This window comes from Balaenoptera borealis (assembly GCF_965194805.1).
Source record: "Balaenoptera borealis genome assembly, chromosome: 19".
In the NCBI taxonomy this organism is placed as follows: domain Eukaryota; kingdom Metazoa; phylum Chordata; class Mammalia; order Artiodactyla; family Balaenopteridae; genus Balaenoptera; species Balaenoptera borealis.
Genome location: NC_138878.1, coordinates 12617441 through 12630050, shown reverse-complemented (window position 1 = coordinate 12630050; position 12610 = coordinate 12617441). Strand labels below are relative to the sequence as shown.

Genomic DNA, 12610 nt, shown 5'->3' with positions numbered 1-12610 from the left:
GGGACCCAGTAAACGAGTCCATCAACCAGATGACTCAGGTGATGAGAAACGCTTGGAAAGAAACAGGACTTCCCTTAGAAAGGGCTGGTGGCAGAGGGGTGTGCGTGGGACAGAGGCTTCCCCTGAGGCTGGGGTTGGAGCTGAGATCTCCCTGGCTGGAGGGAGCCAGATGTGCGCTGGTCCCTGGCAAGAGCTGCCCAGGCCAGGGCAGAGGTCAGGAACAGAAGAAACGCAGGAGAGGCCTGCACGTCGTGGGTAAAGGAGGACTCATAAGAGCTGAGGTTGGTGAGGAGCCGACCAGAAAGTGTGGGGCCTGGAGGCCGTGGTCAGGAGCTGGGTTTATTTAGATCCAGCAGGAAGCCGCTGAGGAGGCCCATGCTCTGATGAGGACTTTTTTTTTTTTTTTTAAGTATTTGTTTATTTATTTATTTATGGCTGTGTTGGGTCTTCGTTTCTGTGCGAGGGCTTTCTCTAGTTGTGGCAAGCGGGGGCCACTCTTCATCGCGGTGCACGGGCCTCTCACTATCGCGGCCTCTCTTGTTGCGGAGAACAGGCTCCAGACGCGCAGGCTCAGTAATTGTGGCTCACGGGCCCAGCTGCTCCGCGGCATGTGGGATCTTCCCAGACCAGGGCTCGAACCCGTGTCCCCTGCATTGGCAGGCAGATTCTCAACCACTGCGCCACCAGGGAAGCCCTGATTAGGACTTTTTAAGAAGCGCCCCAGTTGGTGCATGGAGGGTGAATGGTGGGGTGAGAGAAGACACAGGGAGACCAATTAGAAGCTGGCTTGGAATTGACCAGGCAAGAGAGGGCTGACCCTTGGCCCAGGGCAGGGCAGCTGAGACGGGCCGGGAGCCAGGTGTGCCCTGAAGGCAGAGCCCCTGGGCTTGCTGGTACACTGGACAGAGGGGCCCAGAGGATCAAGGAGGACTCCTTGGTTTTGGGCTGGAGCAGCTGGGTGGGCAGTGATGCCACTTCCTGAGGCCGCGGGGCGCCGATGCCCCCCTGAAGGCTGGGGGACCAGAGTCTAGGGGGAAACCAAGAGATGTGCTTTGGCCCCGCCGAGTCTGAAATGCCTGTTGGGCAGCCAAGCAGGGCGTCCACCAGGCAGGCGGTGTCCATCCAGAGCTCAGTGGGGGCTCAAGAGGCACGTGTGGGAGCCGCTGATCTAGAGATGGCTTTGAAGATTTCCATGGGACCAGACATGACCGCCAAGAGGTGCAGACGAGGGAGAGAGCAGAGGAGGAGAGCGCCGTGGTGGCAAGAGTATTTCCGGAATACTCTGCCATCCCTGACCTTCTGTGGCTCCCCAGTGTTTCCAGGTTATTAGGGACAGCAGGAGGCCTTGGCGCCCGCCTCCGCTCATCGCCACCCCCTTGCCTGTCCCTCCGCACCCTCCTCAGCCATCCTCACGTGAGAGCACCACCCCCGCCCTTCAGCCGCTGCGGGTCCCATCAGGCCTGTGGTCCCTGGAGAGCACTGCCTGGCAGCAGCCTCAGCTGTTGGCCCCTGTCATGGAGACGGCAGCAGCTGCAGGCGACGGGCATTTGTGACCATTCGTCAGAATGCTCCCCTTCCTCCCCGGCCCGCCCTGCTGAAACATTTCTATCCCACAGCCCTGGAGATGGGGTCGTCTCGGGGTGGGAGGACCACGAGGGGACAGGAAGTGCTGCCTAGGCTCTGCTGAAGGGCCAGGCGTCCTCCTGGGAGCTGGCCCTCGTCCCCCACCCGTGGTACCAACAAGGTACCCAACCAGGGGTCCCATTTGCCACATACTATGCACCCACACGAGTTGCCACTAGTCTTGATGACTGCCCTCTGAGTAGCCCCCATGCTGCAGGTAGATGTCACCCCCAATTCGGAGGTGGAGAAATTGTCACACAGACACACTGGATGACACAGCTGGTCAGGGGCACCAGGCTCCAGGGCCCGGGCCCCTCCTCCACCCACACCAGGTGAGCAGGGGGGCTCCCCCTACCCTCCCACAACGATGGCACGGCTTTCCCCACGCCACCCGCCGGCCCCATCCCCCCAACAGCTTTGTTTCCATTTCTCTGGTGGTTTCTTGCCCAAGCCTGCCGGTTCCAGCTGGGCCTAGGCTGGAGACGGCCTGCCTGCTGCTTGCGCCTCGTGGTTTGGCCTCTCTGTTACCAAATGCTCTGGGGTTTTTTGGAGCCGGGTGTGGGGAAGAATCTTCTCCAGTCTGGCCCCAAGGCGTGGCTGGCGTTTGGAAGGAAACAGGAAGCCAGACCCTGATAACGCCGAGTTTAGTGTGAGTTTGGTGACCTGGGGTGGACATATTTCAGGCTCGTTGGCTCCAAATGGGACTCATTTTGTCCAGCGCCTGAGACCTTGGGGCCTCAGACCCATTGTCCCCACAAGCCTGAGGCCTGGTCTGTGGGTGCTTCCCTGGAGCAGAGACCAGGAGATGGGGAAGGGGTGCCATGCTGACACCGGCGCCCAACAGGCAGGGCGCGGGGGCCACACCCCACCCTCCTTACCAGCCACTTGCCAGCTCCTTGGTTTGCTCTTCTTAGTTTCAGGAGCCTTGGGATCCTTAAACTCCCAGCAGGAAGGTCTGCTCATCCCCTCAAGGCCAGGCCTCTGTGGGCAAGCAGCAAACTAGGGAGGTCAACAGGCTTCCCTGAGCCTTGTCCTTGATACCTGCCTGTCACTGTGGACGTCACCTTGGCCCAGGGACCCTGGGAAAACTGCTTTCCTCCTCCATTCTCTGGGTTCCCTGTTTTCCCTTTTATAAAATGGAGACTCCTTTTCACAAAGCCCGCGTCTTATCCCCCACAAGACTCTTATTAGAGGAGAGATAGTGGGAAGAATTGGCCCTAAGTAATCCCGTGACCTTGGCCGAGTCACTTGGCCTCCCCACCAGAGTTTCATTATTGGAACAGCGAAGGTAAAACTCAGGGTTGCCTTAGGGTTTGTTCATCCCACGAGCACCTACCGAGCCCCTGCTACGTGCAGGCGTGGGTGGCACCGTGAACAGCCCAAACAAGCTCCTGACCCAGGGGCTCTCACGGGGGAGGGTGGGGGGACACCATCCACGGATGACCAGAATGCGTATTTGTCACGTAAAGATAATCTCTAGCCCAGAAAAGTAAAGCCAGGAAGGGACACAGAGCGCCTTGGCACATGGGGAGGCGTTGCTATGCTATGTGGGAGATCAGAAAGGTACCTCAGGGCTCCTGGGGCCACCCTGGTAGCCAGAGGCCCCGCTGCTTCTCTCGGGATTCCACTTCCTGGCCTGGGGTGGGTGGGGGGATAGATGGAGCCCGTGGGGCTCTGGAGTTGCCGAGAGGCGTGGAGCCAGGTCCGCTGTGAGCAACCCCCTTGGCCCCCCGCAGGCCCCAGAGCCAGGGTCCCGCACCAGGCCCAGGAAAGAGCAGGTTTCCTCAGGAGCTGCTGAGGAAGACCAAGGAGAGGGCTCTGAGGCTGAGGCCCAGAGGTCTCCAGAGCCTCCACTCGGCCCGTTTTCCAGGCAGCTCTGCCTCCTGCTGAACGCGGAGAACATCTTCCACTCGATGGCGGACATCCTGCTCCGGGAGGAGGACCTCAAGTTCGCCTCGACCATGGTCCACACCCTCAACACCATCCTGCTTACCTCCACTGAGCTCTTCCAGCTGCGAAACCAGCTCAAGGACCTGAAGACCCCGGTACTCCTCGCCCACAGGCTCCAGCCTGGTGTCATCTATGTGCCCCCGGGCGCGGCCATGCCAGCCCAGCCCTCGTTACCCGGAGGTTGGCGGGGAGGAGACGAGAATGTGACCTGAGGTCTCCCTGGTCCGCTGTCAAATAGGGGTCCCCCTGGGTTGGCTGCGTGTAAGTGCCAGCCATGGGAGGGAGTCACAGCAGGTTTCCTTGGAGCTACCCGCTCTGGAGGTCTCTGCCCACAGAAGACTCCAGACCCTGCTCCAGGTCCACGTGCCCTCCCTGACACCCCGCCCCCACCAGCACTGTCTCCTCGCACACAGAGTAGGTTGGGTTCCGAGCCCGCCTTGCAGGACCCGGCAGGGTCAGACCTGCCGGGCCGTGTCACCCAGTCAGGGTCAGGCCTCTGGATTGCAACCCCGCTGGGGATCCGGGGTCGTTGCTCTCCTCACCCTCCTGCTTGGCCAGGACCCCTCTCTCCCACAGAGGGACACATCTGACTTACAGGATGCCCTGTGTAAGCCAAGGTGTGTCACAGTGCTGCCTGGCCCAGGCTTTCGGTGAGGACCCACCAGGGCTGGTCAGAGAGAGCAGGGAGGCGCTCACCATTCTACCGAACTGCTCTGGGGGACACGGGTCAAAGGCCTTGCTCGGCCAAAAGGAGGGGGCCCCCGGGGGTAGCCGCCATCCCAGACATGCTGGCAGCTCCAGGGGTTTCATCTGGGCTGTGGTCACCACCTTCCCAGCTCAGACCCTGCCTCGGCCCTCTCTCAGGGAGTCTCCAAGACATCCAAGCCTGCGCCTGAGGGCATCTGGGGCCGAGCCACTGGGAATGACCCAGGCCACACCCCTGCCTTCTTCCTGTGGTTCCTTCCAGACATTCGCAGAGGCCTAAAGAATGTTCCTCAGGGCAGGGGCTCTCAAGTGTGGGCTCAGCTCCTGGGCTGGTTCCCGAGTGCAAGGTGGGCTGCAGAGGAGGGAAGAGATGGCATTTGAGGACGGCAGGAGGGCACTGCCAGGGAGAGCCTGGGCCCTGAGGAAGCTTCCTCCCCACCCCCCTCCGGTCACACCCCCTGCCAGCCCCACAGGCTCCGGGACCACAGGGCTGTGGAGAGGACGATTACTGGTGTTTGCCGAGGGCAGAAACACCAGCACAAAGGACAGGCTCACTCCCGAGCAGGCCCTCACAGCCATCACCACGTGGCTCTGTGGGACAGAGAGAAATGACAGGGTCTGAGCGTTTCCTTTGTGACAGCTCGTTCCCAGCTGGGCTGCCAAACACGGCCCGGGTGCCGAGCTGGGTCCCTGGCGCTCCGAGCGGGGCCCTGAGTCTGGGCCGCGGACCCGCGTGGGGAAGGAGCCGGGGCTCGATTAACTGCTCACACCTCTCCCCCCTCAGGAGAGCCAGAACCTGTTCTGCTGCCTATACCGCTCCTGGTGCCACAACCCAGTCACCACGGTGTCCCTCTGCTTCCTCACCCAGAACTACCGGCATGCCTACGACCTCATCCAGAAGTTGTATCCTTCACTCACTGTTCTTCCAGCCCAGCCTCTGAGGGACAGGTGGGGGCCGGGTGCTCCCTTCCCACCCACGTGGTGGCCCGACTGCCATCCTTCTGCCCTGACCCTGCGCTCCGCCTCCGGCCCTTGGGACATCAGGACCCGTGAGGGCACCGTGAGGGGTGGATTTGAGGAAACAGGGTCATCTAGGGCCTCGTAGAGGGGAGCTGGCCCTGGAGAAGCTTTGTGAGCTGGGGATCAGGGACGGGGGCTTACCTAGGTAAGGGTGCCCCGAGAAAGAGGCAGGGTGCCCTCCGCCCGGTGCTGGGGCAGGGTGGGGAGAGAAGGCCCGGGAGCAGGGGGGCTGCCGGGCTGCAGCAGGCCGGTAGGTGAGGAGCTCAGGACCTTTGGGGGCCACAGAGCCAGGGCCCGGCAGAGGACCCAACAGGGAGAAGCAGGCTGGAGGGGAGGCCTCAGGGAGAGGGAGCGCCCCTCAGGGCCTGCCTCCGAGAAGGGCATCCATGGTCGGCTTTTGTTTGAAACACCGTGAAGCAAACCAGCTTCCTCTGTGAATGCCTGGCGTGTGACCCGGATTGGACAGACATTTAGGATGCAAAATTGGTCTCCTTCCCTGATGGGCCAGGAGTTGGGGGGGTAAGGAAAGAGGGGCCCTGAGGTGCCTCCACTGAGGGTCAGCTGTGGCCTCGCCTGGCTCCCTCAGGGTGCCCGCTCGCCTTCAAACTACGATTTGCTCCTCTCAGCCACCGGCGTGACCCGAGGACTGCAGGCCCCAGGCTCGCAGCAGCCCTGACCTTGGCCCTGCTGACGGGCATCCACTCAGGCAGGAACAGGGGCCTTTCCTGCCCAGCCCTCCCCCATAGGCTGCAGGGCGGTGAGAGCCTTTCAGGGCCTGGAGGGCACAGAGGAGAGAGCTGCCGGAGCAGAGCCGGAGTGCCCGCGCAGGGGGACAGCTGTGCCGCTCTTCATTTAGAGGGACAATAGGCTGCTGTCCTTTGTGTCCTGATCCTGCTCAGGTGGAAACACGCTCTGTGCCTGGAAGCCAGGGCCCAGTGGGAGGTGTGCTCTTGCCGCTGGGTCGAGCCCCTAGGGCCCAGCTCCCCGGCTGCCCCCGCCCCCAGAGAGGCAGGCTGCCCTGGCCAGTGGTCCCACTTCCCTTGACCACCCACCCAGCGGGGACCTGGAGGTCACTGTGGATTTCCTCACGGAGGTAGACAAGCTGGTGCAGCTGATCGAGTGCCCCATCTTCACATGTGAGCGCCCTGCCTCTGGCCTCCGAGGCCTGGAGGGAGGTGGGAGGGAGCCAAGCTCAGAGAGCAGCTCTTGGCTGCCACTGGGGAGGGAGCGAGAACAGTCACCCCAGGGATGCTTCTAGAATGTCAAGAACGTAAGGATGGGGATGACAGGGCTGAGGAGGTACACAGGGCTGGGACACGCGGCATCAGAGCGTGGGTCCTGCCCGTGTGCCTTAAGGCGGGGCTCGACCCAGGCCAGCGCTGATGGCAAAACCCACCTGAAGAATAGTGTCACCTCTGCCGGGGAGACCTGGAGCAGTGCCGCCGGGGGGCAGGTGGAGCAGCCGTCCCAGGGCTGTCCCCGGCCACCCCTCCGAGCACGCTGCCCTCTGCCGTGGCTTTTGGAAGCTGGGGGCACCCTGGGCCCACCCGCAGGTTGCTCCCTTGTGCCCAGGAGCCACCCCCTCGTCCCTCTGCAAAGCAGAGCTGGCGTTTGCTGGGAGCTGATGGGCAGGAGCTGCCTGATTGTAACACCCGGGCTGAATGTGCAAAGTGGCAGCTGGCTGGGGCGAGTGCAGCTCCTGGCGCCTCAACACATATACAGTGCCCGCTCCCCAAAGCAGGCAAGTCTCTGAATGACGCTCGTGTGCTTACGGCGTGGTAGTGAAGCCGGGAGGCAGCCCTGCCGGTGGCCACCCTCCTGCCGGGCTGGTCACCCAGGCCTCCTGCTGTGGTGGTGCCCCGATCTGCCCAGGCCGAGCCCATCGGCCTTCACCCTGGAGCCCAAAGGCAAACCCAGGGGCCGAGGGGCCCCCTCCCATCCAAACAGAAGACAGCTTCTCCAAACAGCCAGCCATCACAGTAACAGATGCCCGGGGGACCCAAGAGCAGGAGGGAGACCCTGTTCCCAGGGCAGTGCATCGAAGCCTGTCCCAAATGGCCCCCTGGCCTGACATTTCACTTCCCCAAAGGCCTCCCAGGGCAGCCTGGCACACGCTCACGTGGGGGCAGGTCCACCTGACCCTAGAGAAGCCACGAACACCTTCTCTCCAGGCCCAGGGCTTTGGTGGGGTGACCACAGCAGACGTCCCCTGGTCCTGCCCAGCACCCATTCCAACCCTAGACCCCCTGGTAGCTGGCTTGGCCCCATAGCCCAGCTCACCCAGGGCGCAGGACTGGATTCAAAATAGGTCCCCGCCTCTTCTGGAGTCGCTGGGCCTGGGCACGACTGCCACCTGGGGCGAGGGGAGGGGCTGCTGTGAGAGGCCCCTGCTTCCTGGCTCACCCTGGCCCCAAGGCCCCCGTACAGCTGCTGGGGTGACATGGTCTCTCCAGAAGTTTGTGGTTTGTCCTCCACCAAGGATGCCTGAGACTGGGCCTCAGAGAAGGTAGAAACGAGTGATGCTCCTGGAAGGGCTCGGAGGAGAGCCACGTGGGCCTGTTTATCTGGGACGGATGCTAGGCAAGACCCGGGAGCGTCTCCCCGCCGTCTGGTCGGGTGGAGGCAGGGCTGGTAGCTGAGATGGATTTCCAAAAGCATCCACCAGACACTCATGGGCTTGATGTGTGTTTAGTCACACACCAAAGCGTTTTTCCATCCTGCCCTCCCTTAAAGCTGCCCTAATCCAGTCTTTCTCTCCAGCTCACCCTATTTATAGCTCTCTCGTGCTGGCACGTGCAGAGCAGACCGGGGAATCTGTTACGCTACAGGCCCCAAGCCCCCTCATCGCCAGGGAGGCAGTGAGTGTTGGGGGAGGGGACCGGGCCTGGCAGCAGGCTGGGGGTCGCCAGGCTGAGGTGACTGTTGGGAAGATCAGACGGAAGGCAGGCGGGCAGGTCAGAAGAAAGAACAATGGGATCGTGGGGACGGCTAAGACGCTGCAGGAGGAGAGGCAGGCATGTCTGGCTGGGAGGAGCCCTGGCCACCAGGCTGGCCCTTTCCTGGCCAGGCTGAGGTGCCACCCAGAGCAGTGCCCGACCCCTGCCCTCTGCCCTCCCGCAGATCTGCGCCTGCAGCTGCTGGATGTGAAGAACAACCCGTACCTGATCAAGGCCCTGTACGGCCTGCTCATGCTGCTGCCCCAGGGCAGCGCCTTCCAGCTGCTCTCCCACCGGCTCCAGTGCGTGCCCAACCCCGAGCTGCTGCAGACAGGGTAAGTGCCCAGCTCATGGGGGCGGGGCTCTGCCAGCGAGCAGGGCCAGGGCCGGCTGGGCTGGCAGGGCCTGGCGAGCTTGGAGTTTTAAAGGGGCTACCAGGGCCCTCCCTTAGCTCGGCATCACACCTCCTGTCACTGCGGACACTGTCCGCCCCGCAGCCACTTGCCCTTGGGTTTCCATATCAGAGCACCGGGCTGGGAGATTCTAGGAGCGTTTATGAGGTGGTAGGTAGTCGGAATACCTTCTCCCAGCAGTCAGGGTGGAGTTAAATCAAAAAACCCGAGAGCGTGCTGGCGTGACCCAAACAGAGGCCCCTGGAGAGAAAGTCCAGAGGGGAGGAATTCGTGCCCCAGCTCAGACACTGCGTCCCAGGTGGTACATGGGCAAGAGAGCTACATAGGGTCCCTCCCGGGCCTCAGAAAGCCCTCCCTTCCCATCTGTAGCAGAGGCTCAACCCTTGGCCACTGAGTGACCCTGGCACTGCTGGGACCCTCCCAATCTCCTCCTGAGTGGAGTGGGAGGCAAGGGTGTGCCCGTGGCTACCCCGCTTGCGACCTGTCCGCGGGAAGCACGGGTCCCAGGCGCTCTACCGCGGAGAGGCCCAGCACGGCAGCCTCTGGGGAGGAGGGCTGCAGCCCCTCGAGGGCATCCAGGCTCCCACCCTGAACCCACTGCTGGCCCAGTCCCCAGAGCCTGTTGGGTCATGTCTATATTTGGTAACCCTTGGAGGCTTTGCCTCATCCACAGGCATTTGGCATCAGAGATGGAAAATTTCACTTGTCGGGTCGCCATGGAAACAAGCAGAGCCACTGAGAAGATTTACGCTGAATGGAGCGCACCCAGCTTGCATCAGATGCCCTGTGTGTCTAGAATTCCCTCCCAAGCTGTTAGACCCCCCTCAGCAGGCCTGGCGCCTCGCCCCCCGCCAAAGGTCTCGGGCCTTTGCCTTTGCGATGGATGCAGGCAGCCTTGAGATGGGCCTGCCCGGCACTCTGGGCCCCTGACCCGAGCCCCTGTGCCCTCCGTCCCCCAGGGTCTAGGCCACCACCACCCCTCCCACCTGACCTGGTCTCTCCAGGGGCTGGGCGTGGGGCCCCTAATGGGTTGTCGGCCTCAGGCCGCTGGAGGGGCTGGGAGCCCCCAGCACGTGTGGCCCCCAGGCCAAGGCCCAGCTCCTGCCCACCCTGCCCCTTTCCCCAGACAGCAGCGCTCAGGGCTGGAGGGCTAGTCCCTGTCCCAGCCGTTCGTGGTGCCACCGGCGAATCCTCAGGGGAAGGCATTCAGCGCACTGAGTGTCCCAGGGGAGCGGGAGCAGCCGCAGAGTCAGGTGTGCATTTTATTCCCTTGGCCGGAGCACCTCTATCTCCTGGGAGTCGGAAGGGCCCTGACGCCACACCTTGCTTTGCTGGCTTGGCCTCTGCTGGCCTTTCCAGTGCCCAACGGGTGTTAGGGTCGCCCTGGCAGCCACTTAGGCGGGAAGGTACAGCTGAAAGTGAGAAGGAGGCAGGAACGGCTGCTTCCCTGTGACCTCTGGGCCAGGCCACGGCCCCTGTGCTGCTGAGGGCCCGTCCCTTCTCAGAGCTCTGCCTGCTACGCCTCCTCATGTAGGAACGTCCTGTGGAAAAGGAAGGCAGGCTCAGAGCGGTCGGACTCCTCCCTGCGCTCCCTAAGCCGGAGTAGAGCGAGTCCGCAGAGGAAAGCTGGGGAGGATGAGGCTTTCCCCCAGACCTCCCATGGTCAGGCTCAGGAAGTCTTGAGCCACAGGGCTGAGGCCTCTGGGTCAGCGGATGGTTCGCAGGCCTGGACTAGGATGTGGTCCGAGCTCTGCTGCGGATTTGCTCTGTGACCTCAGGCAAGCCCCATGCCCTCTCTGGGCCCTTGGTTTCTTCATCAGTAAGTGAGCATTTGGACTGAATGGATCCTTGCGGTTCCGCTCAGTCTTCAAGGCTTTGGGTTCCCAGCCTTTCTTTGCAAGGACCTAGGAAGAGCTGTCATAGAAAAAGGCAGCGGAGCCTTGGGCAAGGAAGGGGCCTCAGGAACAGCTGGGGGCAGGGTCAGGTTGCAGGGTTGGGCACAGAGGGACAGCTCCCGCCCTGGAGAGGGGGCTGAGGACAGTCTCAGCCCCGGGAGAGGCGGGCAGCTGGAAGACAGCGTCAGGTTGCCCGACAGGCCCGTGTGCCGGGAACAGCTGGGGGAGTCTCTGCTCCTTGCCCATTCCTGCCCCCCCCTTGTGTGCACTCAGGGTGCCGGCAGGGCTAGGGAACCCTGGCCCTCCGCTCGGGCTTCTGGGCCACTCCCCAGGGACCGTCTCCTCAGTGAGGCAAGAGGGAGCCTCTGAAGGAGAAGCTGGTGACAGGTGCGTGGGTGCGGTGGCAGGAGAGAGGGCTGGCTTTGGGTACCCCAGCTCTGTGCTGCTGGCTGGGTGTCCCCTAGCCACTCACTGCCTGAGGGTTGCTGTAAACATACAGAGAACGTGAAGGCCTGAGCAGCGGCCGTGCCCACTGTGACTAGCAGGGAGAGGCCCAGCCTCAATGCTCAGCGGAGTCCCCGTACCCATGGACATACCCCTCCCTGCTACCAAGACTTCAGGCCAGGAAGGGTCTGCCCAAAGGGACGCTGAGTCATGGGGGGGAAGGACTTCTTGCCTCCGTGAGGGCCCAGAGAGCAAGGTGCGGCCCACTCCTCCCCACCCCTACCCTCACCTGGCCACATCTGTGCACATCACCCTGGATTTGCCATCCGTTGCTGGCATCTCCCTGGCAACCCCTAATCTCAGATTCCCTCCTCTGGATCTAATGCAAAGAGTGTTGCGGAGAGGAGCATACAGATCCGTGGGTGCCCAGCCTCAGACAACACGCTTCAGGATCATCTCTGGCCTGCACATCTCTCCCCCTGTTCTGGCCTACATGGGCTGGGGTAGCATCTGGCCACCCCCTGGAGTTAGGGCTCCAAGTTCCAGGGTGTCCCTCAGCATCCTCAGGAGCAGGAGTTGCTCTCTTGGGGCAGTAGCGCCCGGGCCACAGATTACTAGGACAGGGATGTCTCTTCCCCATTCCCAGGGGAGGTGAAAGCAGCAGCCAGAGCCCAGAATGCTGCCCGCAGTCTGGCCCCCTAGAGCAAGCCCCACCCAGCTCGTTTTGATCTTTGTTGAATTTGCCTGAGTCCCAGCTCCGGAGGCAGGGCCTGAGGCCCAAGAAAGAAGCAGCCACGGCCACAATCCAAGGTGTTGTCAGGTGGTGTGTCTTTAACAGGAAGGGAACAGGCTGAGTAGGGGTGCAGGGGCCCACTTCCAGGCTCCAGATGGCATCCCAACCATGGGAAGAGTTCCCAATGCCCCTGGGCCTGGTGGCTTGTCAGAGATGGCTTTCAGGCTCTGACCATTGGTGGGATGGTCACAGCACCATTGTGATTCACCCAAATGGAATGAGCTGCTGGGCCCCGGCTGGCCTTACCTCAAAGGGACAGAGTTGTAGCCACAGTGGGCACCCATTGGGTACCTAGGCTGGGGCTGGGCATCAGGCCAAGTTCTTCATGTCGAGTATGGAGGAATCCTCACCCACCCCATGGGGTGGTTCCTGTGGCAGCACCCCCTTACAGAGGAGGATACTGAGTTACCTGCCCAAGGTCAAGTGGCTAGGGGGTGGTCGTGTTACAGTTGGGTCCAGGTCTGTCGAGCTCCTGTGCTCAGCTGCTGCCTGGACCTCTCCCGCCATATTGGGGTCTTTTCATGAACTCAAAGGGCCCAAGGATTCTCTGCTTAGCTGATCAGCCCACAGCCTTCATGAGATCCCTTACCAGGGCCACCAGGCCTTAGGACCTGGAAGCAGATCCTTCCCAGCCCACAGAGATCGGCTTCCAGTGAGGCCAGAATGAGAGAAGCAGAGTCTTTTCTTGGGACTCTCTGCTGGGGTGATGATTAGAAATGGGACAGGGGCCCAAGTGGATCTAGTCCCCCAGGGCAAGCTAAACACTGGGCTTGAAGGGGACAGCAGGGCTAATGCATTGCCCAACTACAGAGAGCATCAGGCCCGTGGCAG

At 62.2% G+C, this 12610-nt stretch overlaps 1 protein-coding gene across 5 annotated transcripts in view; it reads left to right on the top strand.

The window, feature by feature from the left end:
• VAC14 (VAC14 component of PIKFYVE complex) overlaps window positions 1-12610 on the top strand; it is a 98063-nt gene that overhangs the window by 84187 nt on the left and 1266 nt on the right. For 2 of the 5 annotated variants that reach the window (XM_082369829.1, XM_082369826.1), the window contains 4 exons: window positions 3494-3668; window positions 5063-5181; window positions 6355-6434; window positions 8419-8569. In XM_082369829.1, coding sequence (XP_082225955.1) covers window positions 3494-3668; window positions 5063-5181; window positions 6355-6434; window positions 8419-8569 — 525 coding nt within the window. Of the gene's footprint in view, window positions 1-3493; window positions 3669-5062; window positions 5227-6354; window positions 6435-8418; window positions 8570-12610 lie in introns of all 5 variants that reach the window. The other 3 variants (XM_082369827.1, XM_082369828.1, XM_082369830.1) reach the window with 3 other exon arrangements.